The following is a 24,879-nucleotide window of genomic DNA, read 5'->3' on the forward strand; positions in this document are numbered from 1 at the left end:
TACAGGAATCTTTATTTTTAATGTGTTGATGAATTTATATCAGCTCCATTCTAAAAAGATTATCTGAGGACAAATAAATTTAAAAGCTATTCCTTGTACTATTCTCTGCTGTACTGTAATGGAACATGTAATGGTACAGACACCATCTTGCCTAAACTGAGGAGAATAAGCTGCAAATTCCAGCAAACCACTCACCTTATTTACAAGGGTATATAAGGCTTTGTCTTGTGCACCATATTTCAGACACTGCCTAATCCAGGTGTGGATAGTCCAACCTCTCAGGTACCAGCAGTTGGGGCTGTGTCGAAATCTAAATAAAACATAAGAAGAGAAAAAACTGGTTTTAACTCTTAGATGTCAATGCCAAAATCCATCTTCCATCAGCAGGTCCCCCTCTGAGGAATTTACAGATGATCATAAAAGTCAGGAAGGCTAACAGCTAATAAAACTTGAGGATAAAACTCATTAACATCTGAAATGGGAAAGAGAAGGCAAAATAATAGTAATAAAAATATTATAAAAATTTTACTCCTTGTTTATACTCCCTGATTCAACATCTTGTTTTAATATGAGATTTATGAAAAATGATTTCAGGAATATGCTCTACTAGAAGACAGATATGGAAGCTCATTGGAGAAGGAAATGGCAACCCACTCAAGTATTCTTGCCTGGAGAATCCCATGGACTGAGGAGCCTGGCGGGCTGTGGTCGGTCCGTGGGGTCACAGACAGTCGGACACAACTGTGTGACTGAATAAGAACAATGGAAGCTCATACTTTAGAGGTTTAAAACAGAAGAAGCAAAAAGTGAAAACCAGAATAGCACAGCAATTTTAGAGCAAAATCAGTTTGAATTACATTGCTATTTCTTGTGGCACTTAGGAGAGATTGGGACACCTTCAGTGAATTGAAAGGAAAAAAAAAAAAGAAAAAAAAATGAGCAAAATTTAGCATTCCAGGATCCACGATCACTCTGACTTTCACAGAGCTCCATTCCAGCACTTCCGTCTATCTCCTCTTGCTTCCTGCTGCTCCCCACATGGTTTTTAAAGGCCTAAGCTGTCCAAGCTGAGGTGCATATAGTACCAGTATTCCCACAAAGGAATGGAACTTGGAAGGGAATTCAAATGCTAGTCTTGCCATGGGTTGGCACACGTTGGTTGGAGCAGCTTTTGCTTGCTCCTGGGGTCTGTGCCATGAAGCTGAGCGACAGGGGAGGAGAGGGGAGATGGGCGTGAGGAGGCCACATAAAGGGCTGTGCTGTCCTCTATCTGTTTTGACCCGGATGGTTCCTCAAACATCATCTCATGTCAGCTCAAGTCTGCACCTTTTCTTTGAACCTTCAGGAAGTGGAAGCAGGTCAATCTCTGGACCCCACAAAACTAAAAAAGTCAAATTGTCTTCTCATTGTAAAAACAAAAGGCAAGATAAAAACTTAAAGTGAAAGAATTTTGTGCCATATTTGAGAGCTGGGGCTACAGGCTAATACTGGGGGTTTTCAGAGGCCAGTTATTCAATCTGCCACCTGCTATTTCCTGCCATCTGGTATTGGGATAGTTTCCTGCTGACTAGGTTTTCTGCCAAAGTAAAAGCTGAGAGAAAGAGAGCAAGTGAGAAGTAGCACTTCACTTAGGCTGTTTATTAGTGATCTGTTGAGAGATTTGACAAAAATAAGATTTGAAGATATTTTTTAGATTTAGTCATGCAGCCCTGTCTAGTCTTTTGAATGCCTTACATTTGGCTGGAAAAAGTTTTTCTCACTTGATCTTTTCTTACAGAATTAACCTCTTTAAAAGCACAGAAAGACAGAAATATGTCAAATTATGTTTAAGATGAGAATGACCTGGCCATAGAAAAGTCACTGTATAAGTGCCCTCAGTTCAGTTCAGTTCAGTTCAGTTGCTCAGTCGTGTCCGACTCTTTGCCCTAGCTACAGTCTAATGAGATCTTCTGCACAGAAATGAAAACATGTCTTTTAGTATTTCACGCCTTCCCTCACATTTTAAAATCAGTCAGTTCAGTCGCTCAGTCGTGTCTGACTCTTTGTGACCCCATGAATTGCAGCACACCAGGCCTCCCTGTCCATCACCAACTTCCGGAGTATACTCAAACTCATGTCCATCAAGTCGGTGATGCCATCCAGCCATCTCATTCTCTGTCGTCTCCTTCTCCTCCTGCCCCTAATCCCTCCCAGAATCAGGGTCTTTTCCAATGAGTCAACTCTTTGCACGAGGTACCCAAAGTATTGCAGTTTCAGCTTTAGCATCAGTCCTTCCAATGAACACCCAGGACTAGCTGAGCTAATTGAGCTTCCTTCCTTGTTACTCTGAAAAATCTGAGCTTTTAAGTGTAACAACCAATTAGAAGCTAATTTTATTATTATTATAATTTTTAAAGTCAAGTGAAATACCAGCTGTATTGCCTAAAGATGGTGATGCTTCCCTGATAGCCTGAAGGCTTCCTGAACAGCAACCAGGGGGGCGGGGGGTGACTCACTGCCTTGCTCAACACTGATTCCTTGGTGCCTGACACAATTTGTGGCCCATGATAGGTTTTTAACAAATAATAAAAGAACTTTAATCAACACTGATCATTATGCTAACTTCTATGGTATATTTTAGAATTATAAATTCTGTTTGGGCATTTATAATCTCATTACAAAAATAATGCCTTAGGAAGCATCACTACGAACAAAGCTAGTGGGGTTGATGGAATCCCAGTCGAGCTATTTCAAATCCTAAAAGATGATGCTATGAAAGTGCTGCACTCAATATGTCAGCAAATTTGGAAAATTCAGCAGTGGCCACAGGACTAGATAAGGTCAGTTTTCATTCCAATCCCAAAGAAAGGCAATGGCAAAGAATGTTCAAACTACTGCACATTGCACTCATCTCACACACTAGCAAAGTAATGCTCAAAATTCTCCAAGCTAGACTTTAACAGTACATGAACTGAAAACTTCCAGATGTTGAAGCTGGATTTAGAAAAGGCAGAGGAACCAGAGATCAAACTGCCAACATCCACTGGATCACAGAAAAAGTAGAAGTCCAGAAAAACATCTACTTCTGCTTTACTGATGACACTAAAGCCTTTGACTGTGTGGATCACAACAAACTATGGAAAATTCTTTAAGGGATGGGAATACCAGACCACCTTACTCACCTCCTGGAAAACCTGTATGCAGGTCAAGAAGCAACAGTTAGAATTGGACATGGAACAACAGACTGGTTCCAAAGTGGGAAAGGCTGTGTATTGTCACCCTGCTTATTTAATTTATATGCAGAGTACATCATGTGAAATGCAGACTGGATGAAGCACAAGCTGGAATCAAGGCTGTCGGGAGAAATATCAATAACCTCAGATATGCAGATGACACCACCCTTAAGGCAGAAAGTGAAGAGGAACTAAAGAGCCTCTTGATGGTGAAAGAAGAGAGTGAAAAGGCTGGCTTAAAACTCAACATTCAGAAAAAACTAAGATCATGGCATCCGGTCCCATCACTCCATGGCAAATAGATGGGGAAACAATGGAAACAGTAACAGACTTTATTTTCTTGGGCTCCAGAATCACCACAGACGATTGCTCCTTGGAAGAAAAGCTATGACAAAACTAGAGAGCGTATTAAAAAGCAGAGACATTACTTTGCCAACAAAGGGCTGTCTAGTCAAAGCTATGGTTTTTCCAGTAGTTATGTATGGATGTGAGTTGGACCATAAAGAAGGCTACGACCTGAAGAATGGATGCTTTTGAACTGCGGTGTTGGAGAAGAGTCTTAAGAGTCCCTTGGACTGCAAGGACATCAAGCAAATCAATCCTAAAGGACTCAACCCTGAATATTCACTGGAAGGACTGATGCTGAAGCTCCAATACTTTGAAGTATGCCAAGAGTTGACTCATTAGAAAAGGCCCTGATGCTGGGAAAGCTTGAGGGCAGGAGCAGAAGGGGACGACAGAGGATGAGATGGTTGGATGGCATCACCGACTCAATGGACATGGGTTTGGGTGGACTCCGGGAGCTGGGGATGGACAGGGAGGCCTGGCGTGCTGCGGTTCATGGGGTCACAAAGAGTCGGACTGAGCGACTGAACAACAGCAACAAAAATAACATATTGGGTTGGCAAAAGAAAAGTTTGTTTCGGTTTTTCTGTACCATCTTTCACATTAATTCAAATGAACTTTTTGGCCAATCCCATATAAACCAGTTTAACACTAATACAAGGGGCGGGGACATGATGAATGCTAAAGATAGAAAGGGTGCTGCTAAATGCTACAGATGTTTTTGATAATAGTGGTTGCTAGGTTTAGTCTATTTTTCGTTCAAAAACAAAAAATTGTCAACTACCTCCTTTACCCAAGACTGTTTAAAATCTCATTAAAATCTAATCTTCTGCTTTAGGTTGTCTCCAGTGACCACTAAAGTTATTTCTTCTTTTTTATGATGGACTTTAACATAAGAGCACCATGACCATATCCAACCAAACACCCTTTTCTTTTATTCACAATCAGCAGACCGTTTTCAGGCTTTGAAAGAGTACCAAAGATTGACAGGATCTAGCTACAGACCTTTAAAGCTTAGACGAAAATTTGTGTACAGCCTTTCGCTTATCTTCTGAGGCTAACTTTTAACACATGAAGAAACAGAGAAGTCTTTTCTTCTCAAATCTTTTATCACACTTTACTTCTTAGAAACCTAAAGGGAAAGTTACTCAAGACCTCACATAACTAATACAATCATCTCCCTTTGGAGGATGTGTCAACAGGCTCACATGGGTCTTCACTAAGTTAACTCCCTTTCCCATCCTGGAGCAGGGCTACTTGGTGTGATCCCTGCTCTGTGAGACCTAATAATCCAGACACAGCAGAGACCAGGGCATTTTCAACTAAGTGACACCATGAAATCAATTTAGGAGTAAGAGGCAAACATATATTATATTAGGCACACACATATTATGACATACGCTGCTCAAAGTACAATTCCTACATTTCCCAGCCAGGCAACAAGTAAACTCCTTTTTAAGTCCTCATTAGCATTTAAAAAAAGAAGCACGCTTATCTAACCATCTAGAATACAAACCACTCAGCGCACTGATGAGTCCAACTCTGGATGGTGAGTTTAAGAATTCTCTGTCAGTGCCTCTTTAAGCAGTTCAGACAGAAACACTCAGGCTCTTTTCAGACCCGCCAGTGGTAATACGATAGCCAGGTAAGTCTCTGGAATGGGTACTCGCCTGGAACGACTCTGCAAACTGCCGGGCCAGCATGCTCCCTTTCAGCCAAGGGAAGGGCAAAGAGACAAGAACACAACTAACACATTGATTTTCCAAATTGCCTGCAAACAGACTGGCTTTTGTTCTTGCCTGGTGGGACCACCAGCCTGGCAGATTACAGGCAGCCACTGTAGGAGTCCCCTCTGTGCCCCATGCCATCAGCTGTTTGCTCACCTCGACAGAAGCTTTATTATTGTCCACGCCAGCAGGCTGCCAAGCTAGGCAGACCGTGTGAGTGTGGAAAAGATAAACAGATGCAACCCAAATAACCCCAACAAGGCTTGTGCTCACAAACACAAGAGACCTTCTGAGCTTCCCAGTTATAAAACTGAAGCAAAGTCGACAATTCTATGGATGGGAGTATTTTCTTGGAAGCAAGAAGGGAGAAGGAGAGGATGAAGCGTCGTCTCAAGCTCTGGCTCTTTGTTCCCAAAGCTGGTATCCCATGGCTGAAGAGACATCTGTCCACAGTGCTAAGTGGGGTTTCCAGGGGAAGCCAGAACTTGCCCAGGCCAGTCAAACAGCAGGTACTGAGAAGCTTCCTGTCCTCAAAAATCAAGCAACATTCTGGACTTTTCGGGGCATCTGCCATCACTATATCGCATTCTAGACTGATGTTACCAGGAAGGAAGGAGAGCAGAGTCACACAGCATGCATGACACAGGGCAAAAGTCTGATACCTTAGAAGGGGAGAGCAGTTCTATAAGTGAAGTTGAGAGTGATACACCAGACACTTATTATGATTTACATAGAAGGGGCTTCACTTTGTGTAGAAGTCACATAGGATTTCCTATTTGTAACCAATTTCATTAAAAAAAAAAAAATGCGATACAGACTTCCTTCTATGGGTTCAACTGAAGGTTACTGTTGTAGGCCTAAGTGGTGATGCACCTCAGCTCTTTCAGTATCACAGATAAAAGTGCTCCTGGCTGAGCAGGACTAATGCACAGATGCCAGAGCCTGGAGCCCAGCGGCCCCACCATTCAGCGGCAGTGCTGGCTCTTCCATATGAATGAGCAAGCTTTCCACAACATTTATCTGATTATGGGAGCCACCATCCTTAAACATACATATGCAGCTTTCCCTCCTCCCGAGTGAATTCTGTATCCTGTGGCAACAGGCTTCACAGACAGAAACCTCAGCCCCTGAGCTGGGTAGACATGGAGATTGGGCTGGCGGGGCGGGGGCTGGCGTAAAAGGAGGACAGGAAGAACGCCAAGAAGAAAACACAGCTGGTTCCAGGACTGGAAATCTTATCAATGAAGCAAAGTGTGTTAACTATTCAAAGGTTTTGAGCGCTTCCTTGAACTAGAACCAAAGAGCAAGAGAGTGTCCTGTGACTATTCAAACCAGAATCTGATTCAATCATGGCCACCCACTTTCTAATTCTACGAGGATAATTACTTTCTTTTGCATCCTGATAGAAATCCTGCTTTCGTCAATTATTAGCTGGCCTCAACAACCACAAATAAAACCAAGTTTTGATGCAATAGTTTTCTAATGACCATTATATCTTTGTCAAATGTTTGCAAGGTTAATAGAGGAGTCTAATATAGGAATTGGTAATAGAGACATCCGTATTCTAGCTTAAAGCCACTTTCTTGCTTGAGATCCCAGATTCCTACTTTTATAGGGGAACTTCAGGCAATTTTAACTTTCAAAAAATGTCCTGATTGTGCATGAAGTGGTGCATCAAGAGCAAGAATCCCCTCCAAAACATTCCCCTGGCAAATGTTCAGTTGGGGCTTGCACATTTTCAATGAATTTATTATCTACCTCTGAGGCAGATAAAAATGCCTTTTAAAAAAAAAGTTTTAACACTTTTTTCTTTTTTAAGAAACAGGTTTATAGAGTTATAACATACAAACAGTAAAATTCACACTTTTCAGTGAATTTGTGACTTTTGACAAATGCATCCAGTTGCATAACCACCACCACGGTCACATTGTAAGAACAGTTTTTTTACCCCGAAAAATTCTTAATGCCTCGCTTAGAGTCAGCCTCTTTGGTGTTTCCTGGTTAATTTAGGCAAATTTTATATAGATACTTCCTAAAGAGTTATTAGTTTCTGACCCTAGAGTTATTAATTTTATGAGGAAAAGCAATCCCCATCAGTTTGTAATTTACATTCTGCCAATTTCCAAAACAGAATTTGAAAAAATTAAAACTCAGTTTACAAGTAGTTTCCTCTGAGTCCTATACACAGCCATTAGACATCTGATACCCCTGTTTGCCATTCTAAAAAGTGAGTGTATTTTTGGTGGAGAATAACACAAGCATAGAGTTTTACAAATGTGGAGTGCTAAATAAACGCAGCACAATGACACTTTTTTAAAGTGAAGATGGGTAACAGAGGGACTTGTTAGATATCAAAGTCGAAGTCTAAATTTGTTAGACCCAGAGCTTAAAAACAAGGTCATCTGTATTTCACCCGATAGTAATGAAATAACACTTCACATTGAGAAACTACTCTAGGAGAAATACTCTATTTTCCACATCCATGCAAGGACAAATAGGACCTATATCCCCAAATTATTCTGTCTTCTCTCTGATCTGCCTGCTGTTTAGCCAGATTGACATCACTCAATATGAAAGACCTATTTTTCATTCACCAAGTAAATATTTAGCAAGTAGTTACACTGTACCAGATGATTTGTATTTTATCCCTGCTGGTCCACCCAGTTTCCTCTAGTTTCAAACAGTCTTAAAGATGACATCTCTTTCTTTCTGATGTGCTCAATCGCTCAGTCTCTTTGCAACCCCATGGACTGCAGCCTGCCAGGCTCCTCTGTCCATGGGGATTTTCCAGGCAAGGATACTGGAGAGGGTTGCCATGCTTTCCTCCAGGGGATCTTCCCAACCCAGGGATCGAACCCGGGTCTCCCACATTGCAGGCAGATTCTTTACTGACTGGGCCACCAGAGAAGTCCTTTCAGGTACAGAAAGAGAAAACCTGCAGCCTGACTATGCTTTGCTGCTCTTTCTCTCATGGTTTACAAAGCACAGGAGCCAGTCAGAAGAAGCCGATTGCTCTTTATTTGAAGCCTACTGTTTTTATCAGCCTCCAAAAGGGGATGAATATGGATAACAGGTGACGATTATTTGCAGGGATAACTGGAAAAGAAAAAAGTATTCACGGTGATTGCTCATGTGCCCTCCTGGCGAAGGTCCTAAAACCATTCAATGTCCATCTTTGTGGCCAACAACTGACCTGTCAGTGAAACTGCATCCAGAAGTGCCTGGTGGGGCTTCTCCAGCCACTTGCAAGCTGGACACACAGATTAGCTTCATGCCTGAGACAGAGGAGTGCAAGGTTAGGCCAAAGGCAGAGGGCCTTTCTCTCCGAACAGCAGGAAGCTGAGAAAAATTGGATTTTGGATCCAGTCCTACTTGTGAAAACACACAGAGTTGTGGGAACAGGCTTGAGTTGGACAGAGATAAGGCAAGTATTTTTGGTTTTCAGTAAGAAATCTATGAGCCAGTTTTAAAAAGATGTTAACATTTTCTGATGTCTTCTAAAGTTCTGGCTAGGAACTTCAGACATAACTTCTGCAAAATAGTGAATAATAAATAAGATCACTAAAGACAGGAAAATCACATATATTAATTAACCAGGGGTAGGCTGTGTATCTGAAGAGTTCTGAGGGAGGGGGAGGTGCAGAAGCAAAAGTAGGAAAACAAACAAAATATGGAAATTAGAATTTCTGGAGTATTCTAGGCTTAGTGAAGGTGTCAGGATTAAGTCCGCCACAAAAGAAATGAGCAGGCAGACAGGCCTGGCCCAGGGGTTGATGCACACCAGCATAAAAGCAGAGAAGATTTAAGCTGATGTTGAACAGATTTACACATCTTTTTGTATGTGGGATTATGGATCTCTTTGGGGATATTTCTGATGGAAGAGAAGCTCAGCACTAATCAGGGTATCTTAAGAAGCATATATATATATTTTTAAAAAAAAAATAAATAAGAAAAGCATCTCAGTGTTTTAAACATTTCGATTCTCTAACACGTGGAAAAGTTGAATCTCAAAAGATTCTGTTTATAGGAAAAGGTAAGGCTGGATTTCCTTCCAGCTATACAATGCAAGTTCACAGCTAGTTTCTATTTCTATAGCTCTACTGACTTCAATATTAAACCTTTAAGCAAAGGCAGAGGACAAGTTTTCTCTTTTTGTGTGTTTGACAACAGTAGGTGTTTGATGATTTAGCAACAGTGACTAGGCCTCTAAGACTACATAAATACCAGTAATGTATGTTGAAACTCATGAGTAATATTTACATTGAAACAATAATCCACCTCTGGTTTTGAAGTATTATCCTGCCTATAAACAGATGAAGCCAGGAGGAAATACTGCCTTTTTATTCAAGGCAGGAGGAGTTCAGAGATGGCAGAGAAGTGGAATAAAATGTGGTCATTCTGGAAAGACACCTACTCCTCACTTCTGCCCCCTGCTGTCTCCTTGCAATAAGTTCAGGGAGCAGACAAGCTGACGGGAGATTGAAACCAAAAACTGGAGAGAGAGAGAGAGAGAGAAAGAGAAAAAGAGAGTGTGTGAGTGTGAGTTTAATTGTTAAGTCGTGTCCGACTCTACGACCCTGTGGACTGTAGCCTGCCAGGCTCCTCTGTCCATGGGATTTCCTGGGCAAGAATTCTAGAGTGGATTGCCATTTCTTTCTCCAGAGGATCTTCCTGACCCAGAGATCGAACCCATGTCTCCTGCATGGCAGGTGGATTCTTTACCACTGAGCCAATGGGGAAGCCCAAAACAGGAGTACACAGGCTCAAAGACCTTCCGAACACACTCACACACACGTTCTAAATAAAAAACTTAGACTCCTTTCAAGATTGGAAGAGACTCTGAAAGCCGTCTAGGCCAAGTAAATTGGGGATGGGGAAGGAAGAAAAGTTCATATAGAATTAGAGAATCTAGGGACCTTCAATACCCTCTGAATTATTTATTGAGAAGTCACTACTTATCAAGTCCTGTACTGTATAATGTGAATCTCGTCTGATTTCTCTACTTTATAGATGAGGAATCTCGGTGTCCAATGGGATGAAATGATTTTCCCAAGATAAGCCAGATAACTCCAGTTCTATAAACTAGGCTGTTTACTTACTATTCCACCATTGCCTTTCAATTCTTTTATTTGTAAGAATCTTTCAGAAACCTCTCTGCAGTGTGACAGAGGTTTCTAACCTACTAAAAAAATAAAATATTCAGGCTGTGAAACAGTTCTGGAACTGCCCTGAACCAGCTGTCTAACTTTGTAAAGTCACTCGATCCTTAGGGTTTCAGTTCTGACAACTGTAAGATGAAGAGACAGGATTATCTGGATCATGCATGAACTCACATGTCTGCAGGGACTAGTCAGTTTCAATATAAGTCCATGAAGAATTGTGTAAGACAATAGGTATAAAACTGCTTGTATTATTATCAAGCAAAGTAGCCTCCTAGTTGTACTGTCTCTGAAAACTGTATGGGCCAAGCAAAGTACACTGGAACTCAACTAGGCCAGACCCCTGAAACTCCTTCCAGCTCTCATGTTAATGACTGAAGAATACGCCTAATCCACTTATTAAAACATCATACATTTACACATCTCTATTAACTGGAGAAATGGCCGTGATACAAGTAAGTGAACAGAGACTCAAAGATGCAAGCTTCCACTGCGCCCACATCTGACTCTACTCCTCTAGCCTCATTCCCCTGCCAGGTGAGTATCACTTCACTCAGCTTGGGCAGTGTACACAGACTGTTATGGGGACAGCAGACCTTGCAAACCGGTATCTAAAATTTCAGGATGAAAGGATGTAATCACTAAATTAAAGTCAAGGTCCTTAAAAGTAGATTTTAACTGGAGATCAAGTTTGTAGGATAATAAAAATTTCAGCATTGAAATTTTTTTACTCAAATGAATACTTCATTGTGTTCAATTTACATTTAAGAGTCAGCCATTCAAAGTTACTTTCCTACAAATCACAAATTGTTTTTGTATGTTGCTACTTCCTTTTACTCCTTAAATTATTGCTAAGCATCATAAACATACAAATAGTTCACAGCCATAACTTATTTTTGGTCTCAAACCCCTGTTAAGTGGCAATTCTTAGAGCAGATATAGTTTTTCTCTTCAAAAAAGGGGGAGTGATTTGGGAGTGTTTACAGGGATATTAAGAAATTATTTGCCAGTTTCTGGAAACAAGAACACAATCACTTTTTGCAGCAAAAAAAAAAAATTTGAAAACAGAGGTTTAGATTTGTTAGTCCAATTGTTTTCTGGAAGCCTTAATCTACCAATTACTAAAACACCTTTATTCACATATGAAAGGAAGAGAATAAAAGTGTCCCTTTTTTCTTGTGCTGCCAAACAATAAAAATCAGAATGACTGCATTTAATAAGCATCTCCTCTATTTAGCTCAAGCTAGCACTCCCACATGTAAAACCAAACTTTTAAACAATGGAACATTTGAAATTGTATGAACACAATATACTAAGAAAATTCTTAGTATATAAGAATGACCAAATGCAACAAGATAACATAAGAACGATTTCCAATTTTGAACAGGGAGAAGCTAATTTCTTGATAAAACTCCAAAAACAAACCATCCATACAACCACCACACTGAAGTTAAACAAAAACTCTTACACTGGCCTACAAGGAGGGAATGAACAATTTGAACATCTTTTATTGCCTGAAAAATTTTTTTAAAACGACTCAAAGTGCCAGGAGAGAGCTGTCTCAATGCAGCTGCAGACAGCTTTTCAGAGTCCCTCTGCTTCTCTAAGGATGAGCATGAGGGGAGAGATCATCTTGGCAAAGTCTTTCCTCTGGTTCCACTCACTCCCCCTCTTATTAAATAAAAAGCTTTGATGGGTAACAGTTAAATAGATTCCAGACAGGCTTAACTGGAGAAGTCTGAACACCAGGGAGGCAAAATATCATTGTTTGCCACAGTGGGCCACAGATTTGGGGAAGCATCTCCCGCATCCTAAAAAGGGCTGGGTCCATTGATTATGTCAGATCGTGGCTGTGCTTTGTGGGACAGGAGAGGGAAACAACCTATGAAAATTTATCTTTGCTTCCTAGCTTCCTAAACATCATTAGCTCCTCTGCTGAACAATTACAGTGAGGTGGAAGGGGCGGGAGCCTGTGGTTATGAGTTTACATCAAATGCAAATTCACCTGCAGCAGCTGTAGGCGATCCACGGGGACATGGCTGCTACAGTGCATGCAGCCTTCAGTGAACAGGCGCAGTTTTTCTTTCACTTACTTTAGGCATAAAGCAAGGGAGCTATAAGAGAATAAGGAAAAGCTGAGTGTTAAACTAGGGAGAATAGTTTTGCTGCTGTGCCTATATAGAATCACTTATTCCAACAGAATAGGGCATGTGGTGAGGGCAAAAATGCTGTCTTCTGCATGTGATCATTCACCAGCCTACAAAGAATTGGGATGCTCGGCTGGGCACTAAGCGACAAAGATAAGCAAAGAGACTTCTTGCCTTCAGAGAGGTTAGACTGAGATTATCAAAACCAAGTATCTTGTGAGCATCTAAAACAAGCATAGGAAGGTAATTTATAAGCATCATAATACAATCCCTCATTTATATAACAATTATTATTTCATGACACATGGTACTCAATTTTCTGAAAATCACCTCTCAATAAAAAAGTAAACTCAATGTTTCTCTCCTCTTCCCAATAGTCTTTTTTTGTTTTCTGTGGATATAGTTAAAAAATAAAACATTACAGATATAAAGTTATACCTTCCTCCTTCCACTTTCCAGAGGAGGCAAGTTGGAGGACATCATTCTAAGGCATGCTTTTATACCTTTATTAACTAGGGATGTGCCCTGTGCTGAGTACTCTAGGGTGCATATGCCTTTTAACTCCGTATTCAAGGGCCTGTCTGATGGAGTACTCAGCCAAACCACAGTAGTATGTGTGGTATTCCGGGAGTGGAAGGGTAGGGACAGAAACAATAAAATTTCTGTTATCTCGGATGTGAGAGAGGCTCAGATACCACTTTACTGTGGGAACTAATCAGCAATGCCACCAGGAAAATCCCTGACAAGGCAGGTGACTGCTCTCTGTATTTGACTGGAGCCCAGCTCTGACTCACTCAGAGTTAGTTTTGTCATTTGTAAAATAGAGGTGATAATGCCTTTATCACTGGTTTACTATGAAAATCAAAGGATAATTGGATTAAGTACATTGACAACTTTTAATCCTTTTTGGAACGAGTAGAAATACGCACACAAGCAAGAATTATTTTTGTCATAGTCTACTTGATATAGCAGGTTATGCTCAAAATCCTTCAGGCTAGGCTTCAGCAGTATGTAAACCAAGAACTTCCAGATGTACAAGCTGGATTTAGAAGAGGCAGCAGAACCAGAGATCAAAATCCCAACATTCATTGGATCATAGAAATATTAAGGGAATTCCAGAAAAACATCTGCTTCATTGACTACACTAAAGCCTTTGACTGTGTGGATCACAACAAACTGTGGAAAATTCTTCAAAAGATGAGAATACCAGACCACCTGACCTGCCTCCTGAGAAACTGGCATGTGGGTGAACATGTAACAGTTAGAACCATGCATGGAACAACTGACCGGCTGTTCCATGCAATTGGGAAAGAAGCACAACAAGGTTATATATTGTCATCCTGTTTAACTTATATGCAGAATACATCTTACAAAATGTTAGGCTGGATCAATCACTAGCTGGAATCAAGACTGCTGGAAGAAATAACAACCTCGGATATGCAGGTGATACCACTCTAATGGTATAAAGTGAAGAAGAACTAAAGAGCTTCTTGATGAGGCTCAAAGAGAAGAGTGAAAAAGCTGGCTTAAAATTCAACATTCAAAAAACTAAGTTCACAGCCTCCAGTCCCATCACGTCATGGCAAATAGATGGGAAAATGCCGGAGTAGTGACAGATTTTATTTTCTTGGGCTCCAAAATCACTGTGGATAGTGACTGCAGTTATGTAATTAAAAGAAGCTTGCTCCTTGGAAAAAAAGCTATGTCAAACCTAGACAGCATATTAAAAAGCAGAGATATTACTTTGCAGACAAAGGTCTATACAGTTAAAGTTACAGTTTTTCCAGCAGTCATATATGGATGTGAGAGCTGAACCATAAAAAAGGCTGAGCGCTGAAGAATTAGTGCTTTCTAATTGTGGTGCTGGAGAAAACTCTTGAGAGTCCCTTGGACTGCAAGGAGATCAAACTAGTCAATCCTAAAGGAAATCAGTCCTGAATATTCACTGGAAGGACTGATGCTGAAGCTGAAGCTCCAATACTTTGGCCAACTGGTGTGAAAAACTGACTCATTGGAAAAGATCTTGATGCTGGGAAAGACTGAAGGCAGAAGGAGAAGGGGACGACAGAGGACAAGATGGCTGGAGGGCATCACCAACTCAACGGACATGAAATTGAGCAAGCTCTGAGAGATAGTGAAGGACAGGGAAGCTTGGCGTGCTGCAGTCTGTAGGGTTGCAAAGAGTCTGACATGACCTAGCAACTGAACAAGTGCTTGATATAGCACTCGACGGTATTCTATCTAGAGATTCTTACTCGGTGCTTTAATGTGTCCTTCCTGATGCAGAATGGCCTCTGGTAATAGAGACGTAGTGAAGAGACAAGATAAGGCAGCAGACAGACCCCATTCCGGTGTAATAACCCCAGGAAACAAACTCTAAAACTTCAGGATTCTAATTTGTAAAACATGAATAAAAGTTGTACCCACTTCAGGTGAAACAACGCCTGCCTGAAATGAGGACTGAAGAGGCAAGGCCTGTGAACTGCTTAGTGCAATGGCTGCAACAGTGTTTTCAGACAACCTGGACAGGGTGACCGACAGCAGGTCCATGCCGAGTGCCACCGAGTTAAACGTGAGCTCAGGACTACTTCCCTCCACACAAGATGTAACTTGCACAGTGCTGGGCACGTGTGAAGCAAACACCCAACTGCCGCTAGCCAACAGGGATGGAACAGAGGAGGAAGGGGTGCCTCAGTAAGAGAGGGAAGGGTCCCTGACCCCTTGCTTCTCGAGGCACAGTCAGAGGAGGAGCTGAAAGGCGAACCAGGGGGAGAATAGAGAGGCTTTTCCAACCCCAAAGGCTCAAAGCCAACCAGAACAGGGTGCGCCACTCAGCCCAAAGACTAGTAGCAGCGTATCTGATGTTAATTATGATAGAAAAATGTCCAGGCAGAAAGAAGGGAGTCTGGGGTGACCTAATGAGTTAATTTACCTAATTAGCGCTCTCCGGACCTTGGACGGGTTTTCATGAACTTGGCAACTCAGGGTTGCAGCACAATAGAGTTTATGCTTTGAGTCCTCGGTCCACTGAATGCCCGGCAGCCTGTGGCTGGCACCAACAACCAAGCATCATGGACACCTACTGAAGACACACTGAAACACTCAGAAGTGCAAGATCTGTGCGTGAGGTAGAATCCCAGAGGAAGGAAACAGTATTTACACAGGACGTGAGACTCATCCAAATCTAGGAAGTAAGGAAAGGGGCAACAAGGCAATGCATTTGCCACTGAGCAACTGCCTAACCTGAAACCTCTGCCCACAACCCAGCCCCCAAGCAGCCGCGGACCCTCTTTTGGTCACCCCACAGGGTAAGGCTGAAAGTTCCCATTCTGGCCCTAACCCAACAGCATCACCAGTCCTTTCAGACAACCTGGATGAGGCAGCTGACAACAGACCCATGATAGTCAAGGGTCACTGAGGTAGTGGACTATCTGGAAAAACCAAATACACAATAGTTTCTCTCACACTGGAAAAAAAAAATTGTGCATACAACTAGCTACTATTAACTGTGTTTCAGAATCCTGTGTTAAGCTTAAAAATTAGAAAGATGGGGCAAGCTGCTGTGATAGTAACCACAGAATTTGATCATTTCTAGGACTTTCCCATAATCCCATACAAGCTTAGGAAAAGTCTGATTTATTAGCAATATCTATGCTATATATTTGGAGAAGGCAATGGCAAGCCACTCCAGTACTCTTGCCCAGAAAATCCCATGGATGGAGGAGCCTGGTAGGCCGAGTCCATGGGGTCACTCAGTCGGACACGACTGAGAGACCTCACTTTCACTTTTCACTTTCACGCATTGGAGAAGGAAATGGCAACCCACTCCAGTGTTCTTGCCTGGAGAATCCCAGGGACGGGGGAACCTGGTGGGCTGCCGTCTATGGGGTCGCACAGAGTCGGACACGACTGAAGCGACTTAGCAGCAGCAGCAGCATGCTATATATTTACTATACTAACTTTATTTCTAGGAATGAATGCTTATAAAAGGCAAGAACACTGGAGTGGGTTGCCATTTCCTTCTCCAATGTGGGAAAGTGAAAAGTGAAAGTGAAGTAGCTCAGCCGTGTCCGACCCTTAGCGACCCCACGGACTGCAGCCTACCAGGCTCCTCCATCCATGGGATTTTCTAGGCAAGAGTACTGGAGTGGCTTGCCATTGCCTTCTCTGTATAAAAGGCTACAACATACTAAAGCACTTAGTTTTTTGAGTATTCAGTTTTCGTTTTTAAATGAGTCACACTGAAGAGACACTTCCTTTTCCTGGATCAGTTTGTGCAAAATCTTTAACCATTACTGAGATGGATGATGAGAAGATGATAATGAACAAGTGTTATTCATTAAACAGTACTGAACACTTAGCATGTTCTAGGCATTATCCTAAGTACTTTATACACTTTTTCCTTTCTGCAGAGTAGAAACTCGGAACTACGAGGATAAATATCTTGCCAAAGAGCATGTAATGAACCCAACACAGGTGGTTTTTCCTATAGTGTCTGAAACAGACTGCTGGTTGTTGCTAAGCATCAGATGTAGCCAGCTTTGCATTTAGAGCCTACTTTAAAAAAAGAAGTGTCACTCTGAGCACTAAATTTTAACTTGGCACAGCAGAATTGTACGAATGAGGAAAACAGGTTCTTATCTTCCAATCTCATGTTTTTGGGAGGGTAGCCTGGCAGCGTTATTTTCTTGAGGGGCCCCCCAAGGAATGCACAGGTCTTTTCTCTTACATTGGTCAGTTCTCTCAGAGAGGACTCCCCCAGTCTCCTCTCTGAGAGGCAAAATATGCCTTGTATCCTCAAGTCCAGAGTCTTTCTGCCTCAACTCTCCAGAAAGAAAACCATCAACCTTTCGCCAGGGACTGAGAGAAACAATCTGGTTGTTTCATTGCTTCTTAGGAAAACCTCTCGTCAATCCACCTGTCCTGGTTCTGTCCACATCTCTTCTTTAGAAGTACTTGCTGCTTTTTACTTATGAGCCTTTCTAGTGTCCTCTGGCACACACTGCCTTGCTTTTGTATTTCTTCTCCTGCCAGTTTAAGTTGTAGCTTTCTCTTTCTGCTAAGAAGTTCCTTATCTTCTGTTCATCTGTTTTCTAGCTTTTTCAAAATTTGGTCGCTGTTGCCTCCTCTCTCATTCTCTTTATTTTGTAGGTTGTCTTTTTTACCCTTTACTGTCATATTCTGTGGAGGTTTTGGTAGGGAATAAGGTTAAGCACATATGTTCAATCTGTTACCTCTTATCAGAAGACTTCTATAGGCTGTCTGAGCTCTCTGTGGCTGGCAATAGATTATATAACCCTTACAAGTAATGATGATAAAGAAAATGTATTTAAAGCATTCAAGTATATTTCACCTGTTTAAAAAAGAAGGGAACACACATCTTGAGGAAGATACTTCAGTTCAGTTCAGTCGCTCAGTCGTGTCCGACTCTCCGCGACCCCATGAATCACAGCACGCCAGGCCTCCCTGTCCATCACCAACTCCCAGAGTTCACTCAAACTCAAGTCCAGAGAGTCGGTGATGCCATCCAGCCATCTCATTCTCCGTCGTCCCCTTCTCCTCCCGCCCCCAACCTTTCCCAGCATCAGAGTCTTTTCCAGTGAGTCAACTCGTCGCATGAGGTGGCCAAAGTATTGCAGTTTCAGCTTTAGCATCAGTCCTTCCAATGAACACCCAGGATCGATCTCCCTTAGAATGGACTGGTTGGATCTCCTTGCGGTACAAGGGACTCTCAAGAGTCTTCTCCAACACCACAGTTCAAAAGCATCAATTCTTGGCGATCAGCTTTCTTCACAGTCCAACTCTCACATCCATACATGACCACGGGAAAAACCATAGCCTTGACTAGACGGACCTTTGTTGGCAAAGTAATGTCTCTGTTTTTTAATATATTATCAAGGTTGGTCATAACTTTCCTTCCAAGGAGTAAGCGTCAAATTATAAAACAAAAGGCTAAAAAAGTTTCTTAATAACTCTTTAAACTCTAATATCCTTTAACAAAGGCCACAAAGAAATCACAGTACTGTATCTGCTCAACCTAAACCATTTTATTGAAAACATTTGTGCACACATATTAAGACTCATACATGGATGGTACGCTAAGGGTTAACAGTATTGTTAAGACACAACCCCTAAATATTACCTCTTTTTTTCCTGGGTGGAGAAAGGATAATCACAGGTTAACATTATTCAAGATTACTCTCAGCAATGAAAGACAGGTAAATCAAGCTTGACAAATTCCTACTTATAGAGTAGTACATTATATAATACTACAGTAAGTTCTTAAAGCATAAAACTTCAGCCATATTCATTGCACCTTGTCTGCTCTGATTTTTTAAAAAATAAAACATTTTACCTATATCTTCTGGTGCTGGAGAAGACTCCTGAGAGCCCCTTGGACAGCAAAGAGATCAAACCAGTCAATCCTAAAGGAAATCAACCCTGAATATTCATTGGAAGGACTGATGCTGAAGCTGAAGCTCCAATAGTTTGGCCACCTGATGTGAAGAGCTGACTCACTGGGAAAGACTCTGATGCTGGAAAAGACTTAAAGGAGAAGGGGACGGCAGAGGATGAGATGGTTGGGTGGCACCACTGATTCAGTGGACATGAACCTAAACAAACTCTGGCAGACAGTGGAGGACAGAGGAGCCTGGCGTGCTCCATGGTGTACAGAGTTGGATAGGACTCAGTGACTGAACAATAACAAAAGGGTCAAGAAGGGTCCTGAGGACTGGAGCCCACAAGATTATGGAACCAGCATAACCAGTATCTAACCTAGGCTGAAGCTCAGCAGAGCATCAAGGAACTCCTGTGGCAATGTCCTGGAGCATGTCTGCAAAAAGCCTGGGAAACACAATAACCATCCTCAAACTTATCATCTTTAGAGACACAAAGCTAAACACCAGTCCCCTCTTGCTGAAACTCTATGTGTGGACACCACTGCTTTACATGGAGGGGCAGCCCAGTCTAACAAACAGAAACGTGTCAGTGTTCAGTGAATTCAGTAGCATATCAGAATAGGGAACAAGCATCTCCTTCCGTGTACACCGTGGAGAACCATTTGCATTACAGCACGCTCTCACACGTAATGCCACCTCCTCCTCTAGTAAATATGACTGAACTTTTCATGCTGTGCAAAGGCCACATGGGGTGTGACATTACACACAAACCATGTCTTTAGGAATATTTTATTTTGTATTAACTCAAGGAATAAAAAAGACTCGAAGGGTTGAGTTAAAATTTCAGCTTTAGTGAATTTAGGTCATTGAAAAGTCAGGACTGCTGTTTGATATGCTTTAAAGATTTTTTGTTTTCTGCTTACCCTACTCTCTTCTTCAGCGAAGAAGCTGCTGCCAAGAAATGTGAACATCACTTTTATTCACTGAATCAAAGAAATTTGCAGGATTTGGTATAGAGAAGAGCTATATAGAGAAGAGCTTGTCTTTCATGTCTAAATGGAATACACTGGTTGATATACATTCAATATACACACATATATCTGAAATAAGAGGAGGAGGTGTGGGGAATTCCTGGTTGTCCAGTGGTTAGGACTCTGCACTCTCATAACTGAGGTCCTGGGTTCAATCCCTGGGCAGGGAACTAAAATCCTACAAGCTGTGCAGTGTGGCCAAAAAAAGAAAAAAAATACTATTAAAAAAAAAAAATCAGTACCAACATTTTTTGAACTCTTGTATTATTCTAGTCACTGTATTGCTTTCTAAAGATTATTTCATTTATATATTAGAACAACTCTATATAAGGTAAGTATATTTTCCCCATCTTACAGATGAAGAACCTGATCATCAAAGGGTTAAATAACTTCCCCAAGGAAACACAGTTAATGTAAAACAAGGCCAGAATTTAAACCCAGACAGTCTGACTTCAGAGCTCTTGACAACTGAGCATACTGCCTGGTACCATAACTAGGTGATTCTAGGGAAAAAGTCTCTTTTATTTTTCTATCAATAATTGGAACTTCTAAATGGTCCAGTCTGAGTATCAACAACAGGAAAGTGAAAATGTTAGTCGCTCCATCATGTCAGACTCTCTGTGACCCAATGACCGTAGCCCACCAGGCTCCTCTGTCCATGGAGTTCTCCAGGCAAGAATACTGGAGTGGGTTGCTGTAACCTTCTCCAAGGGATCTTCGCAATTCAGTGATAGAACCTGGGTCTCCTGCATTGAAGGTGGATTCTTTACCGGCTGGCTGGGCCACCAGAGAAGCCTGTCAACAACAGAACAGGAGGTCTATTCTAATTAAGATTACCCTCCAGAAGGAGGAGGATTTGGCTAGAAAACTTTGACTCGTGATTTCAGAAGGTAGAGCTACAATCATTTGGTACGAACTGTACTGAATGAAAGCCACTGTTGTTTCCTGCTTCTGGAATGGGACATTATAAATAGACGCCTGGCAAGCCCCTCAATCCCAGCATTTCTACTCTTATTCCCTAATGACAATCAAGTGTCACCATTTGCTATTATATCCCATCAATGACTATCTGCATCTAATGGTATCATAGACACGTATATCTGATACATTCCACGCATTACGGAACTGCATGTCTTATTTCCTTATAGGTTTATACATATATTCATACATAAGAAAATGCTATCAAATGGAATAATATGCATTTTATAGCTAAGAAGCAGAGCTATAACCATTCCAAAAATGTAAATACCTAAAAGTATAAATAAAAGAATGAGTAAAATAAAGCTTAAGAGGGGTGGTAGGTAGGAGAAAGGGCCCATGCTGACTCAGTGGCAAGGCATCCTGTAAGAAAAACAGAGAGCTGAAAAGGGGCTCTTCAACGTATCCACCCAGTCCTTTCACTTTCTTCATTACAAGCAAAGCGAGTTTGGACCAATTATGTAAACTTGGCTGAGAGCTCTTCGACAATTTTATTATGTAAATTATATTAACTGAGCCTTAATGTACTGCCCTCTTTCTCTTCTCTCAGCAGTCCCAATGCTAAATCACTGCAGTGGGTGGAATTGCAGAAATATATGGGTGAGGTGGAGTGGAAGCAATTCAGAGAGAAGCCTCACAAAGGAGAGGGAATTCTGCCATGGTCTATGACTCCAGGCATCTGTCTAAGAGAGCTTCAAAATAATGAGTCTATTATAAAGTTCATTTTCCTGTAATAATGTCCACCAGTTCTGTACTCAGTATCTCTATGCTGAGTATAGTATCAGATCTCAACAACAAGATGAAAACACAAGACTTTTAAAGTCTAACGCATTCATCCATCGATCATTAGAGGACATTACTGTTCTTGTAAGATACTGTAGTGTGTTCCTATACAGAACAAACAGACATGTCATTTTTGATAAGAGTAGGATTAAAGGCAGTACCAAAGATAATTTCCAAAAGAAATATAAATGTAAGAATAAATACAGTATATATGCAATTATGTGTTATTTATATACCCATTGACAGGAAGGAGAATCACCCACGAGGTATCCCACAAGGTATCTAAAGCTTTGATTCTCTACCTCCTATCCAATTCTACTTACAATTGTAATCATTTTTTATGTAATCTTCATACAACTACACTCCATTACAAATAACTATACGCCTTTGGGAAAGTCTTTTATTCCTTCTGACATAGTTTCGAGCTCTGTAAATTAGATTACCTTGAACAGCTGAAATAAGACTATGAATCTGTAACATAACCCTGTCGTTGAAGGTCCACAAACAGACTATTTCATTCTCCCTACATGGAAATGAATATAGACACCCCCTCCACACCCTCACGCTGATAAGTCTTTCTCTTCTCTTACTATGGGCTGCTAGGGAGGAAATGACTGCTATGCCTGCTACTTTCACCCATAGTCCCAAATCAACTGAGTCAAACGAACAGTAGTTTCACTGCTTCCATGCAGATTCACGTGCATTCATTTTATCCTAAGCTGTGGTGGGAAGAATAAAAACTAGATTTCTGTGACACTCCAAACATAGCAGTGTTCCACTACTGTTATTATTTATTCAGTGTGAATTGAAGTGCTGGTGGTAAAGAGAAGACATTTTAGAACTGTCTATCTCAGCTGAGATGGGATTTTGTGATTATTTAGAGTCACAGAATGCACTGCTTATCCACCCAAGGAGTTGGTCTACAAGGTCAGAGCCTTGGAGAGTCCCTGCTATCATAGCACTTCAAAGATCAAAAGTCTACAACGAAGAGATGATACCAAAGAACTCTGACCTACTATACACACAATGAGTAACTAATAAGTTTCTATGGTATAGCACAGAGAACTCCACTCAATACTCAGTGATGACCTACACGGGAAAAGAACCTAAAAAAGAGTGGATGTATGTATATGTATAACTGATTCACTTTGCTATACAGCAGAAATTAACACAACACTGTAAATCAATTGTACTCCAACAAAAATTAAAAGCAACAGCAAAAACCAAACAAAAAACCCAAAGAACTCTGACCAGAGAAAATGCAAGGAAAGCCCATATATCTAAAAGAATGGACCTGCTGTTCTAAAATGCACTAATGTTTACTATGTGATATATAGAAGCCTACCATATTTTCTTGTTTTTTTGAAAGAGGTTATTTAAAAAGCAAGGGGAAACAACACATTTCATGCTTTCTTTAATCTTAGTGAATATGAATCATTTCATCATCATGACTTCAATGACTCTCAAAGACCTCAGGTGAAAATGGAGGTAATAAAAAATCTAGCTGAAAACACAGAACACTCTGACATAAGTGAAGTGAAAGTGAAAGTCACTCGGTAGTGTCCAACTCTTTGCGACCCCAGGGACTATACAGCCCATGGATTTCTCCAGGCCAGAATCCCTTCTCCAGGGGATCTTCCCAACCCAGGGATCCCACACCGCAGACGGATTCTTTACTAGCTGAGCCACAAGGGCAGCCGATATAAATCATAGCAATTTTTGGATCTGTCTCTAAGAGTAATGGAAATAAAAGCAAAAATAAACAAATGGGGCCTAATTAAACTTAAAAGCTTTTGCACAGACAAAGAAACCATAAACAAAACCAAAAGTCAACCCACAGAATGGGAGAAAACAAGACTGACAAGGGATTAATTTCCAAAATATACAAACAGCTCATACAGCTAAAAAAAAAAAAAAAGAAGACCTAAGGAGACATTTCTCCAAGACATATATTTCTTAGTAATATATCCAGTCTTCCATGCATTGATTTTTGTTTCCCCTACCGTTTTATTTCTTCTAACTACAGACGTGTAATCGGAAGATAATCACACAAACTTTTCAGCTGCTGTATTCTGAGTCAAACAAGGGTTCACTTACAACGTGTCTATCATGGACAGGAAAGTTCAGCACAATATAATCAGAAAGGGAAGAAGGCTTCTTCTGCTCCTTATATCTACATTTTTTTTAAATCTGTTTTTCTTTTGTGCTGAAAATAGTACAGAGATAAAATGAATATCCAGTGACAGAATGTAAAATCACTGCATAATAAAATATGTACCAGAATCTAGTTTAATAGTCAAGTAGTCAAAATGTTGTTACAAGTAATTAAGCGGTTCAAAATATACATGGAATGCTGGGCTGTGTTTCCAGGGCAACAAAATGCCAAGTTTAATACTACCTTTTGCAATAATTAACTAAAGTATTTACATTTAAAGTGGCATCTTTCACATGCGTCTGAAGATTGCTACACTAGTGTAATTATAATGCTGATCAAGAAACTGTGCTTTAAAAAACTACTCACCTGCTACAGACTCATTAAAAAAAAAAAAGAAGACCAAAAAAACTGTTAGTGTACTCCAGATGCTTGGACTGCATTTTTGTACTAGATTTTGAGAACAGAGTAAGAGTGGAAAAACTGAAACACTTTCAGCAGCAGTAGCTGTGACACGCATATTGTATTTACCAGTATCAAGAGAACCACTGTAAAGCAATGTCTCTACCACAGAGCAAAACAAGGAATAGTAATCACAGTTCTTGTCTGACTTCCTTCCTGACCAGTGCGCATTACCCTACACTCCACCATGGCCTTTAGACAAGTATAACAGAGATTTCATTTATAAGCTATTTCCAGTCTGCCAGCAATGATCATTATATCGCTATATTGAAGACTCTCTAAGGTGAAGTCATGACAGCTGAAATAAGCCCACGGTAAAAGAGGAATGTCCGCCACGAGCAGATATCAACAGTGGTAGGGCCAGAGGTGAGTTGCCTGACGCATGTACACATTCTTTGGCCAGCAAGTTCAAACATATATACTCATGCATGTTATACTCACTAACCTCTATCTGAGGAAAATGGCATAATGGTTAAATGGCC

At 41.0% G+C, this 24,879-nt stretch overlaps 1 protein-coding gene across 1 annotated transcript in view; it reads right to left on the bottom strand.

The window, feature by feature from the left end:
• The window catches only part of MRPS27 (mitochondrial ribosomal protein S27), a 101,555-nt gene that overhangs the window by 21,067 nt on the left and 55,609 nt on the right, over positions 1-24,879 (bottom strand). The window contains exon 5 of the mRNA XM_055421886.2: positions 196-310. Within this exon, the coding sequence (XP_055277861.2) occupies positions 196-310 (115 nt within the window). The remainder of the gene's footprint in view (positions 1-195; positions 311-24,879) is intronic.

The sequence above is a fragment of the Moschus berezovskii genome, chromosome 18 (genome assembly GCF_049115385.1).
Source record: "Moschus berezovskii isolate FMDL1 chromosome 18, NW_MosBer_1.0, whole genome shotgun sequence".
Taxonomy (NCBI): Eukaryota; Metazoa; Chordata; class Mammalia; order Artiodactyla; family Moschidae; genus Moschus; species Moschus berezovskii.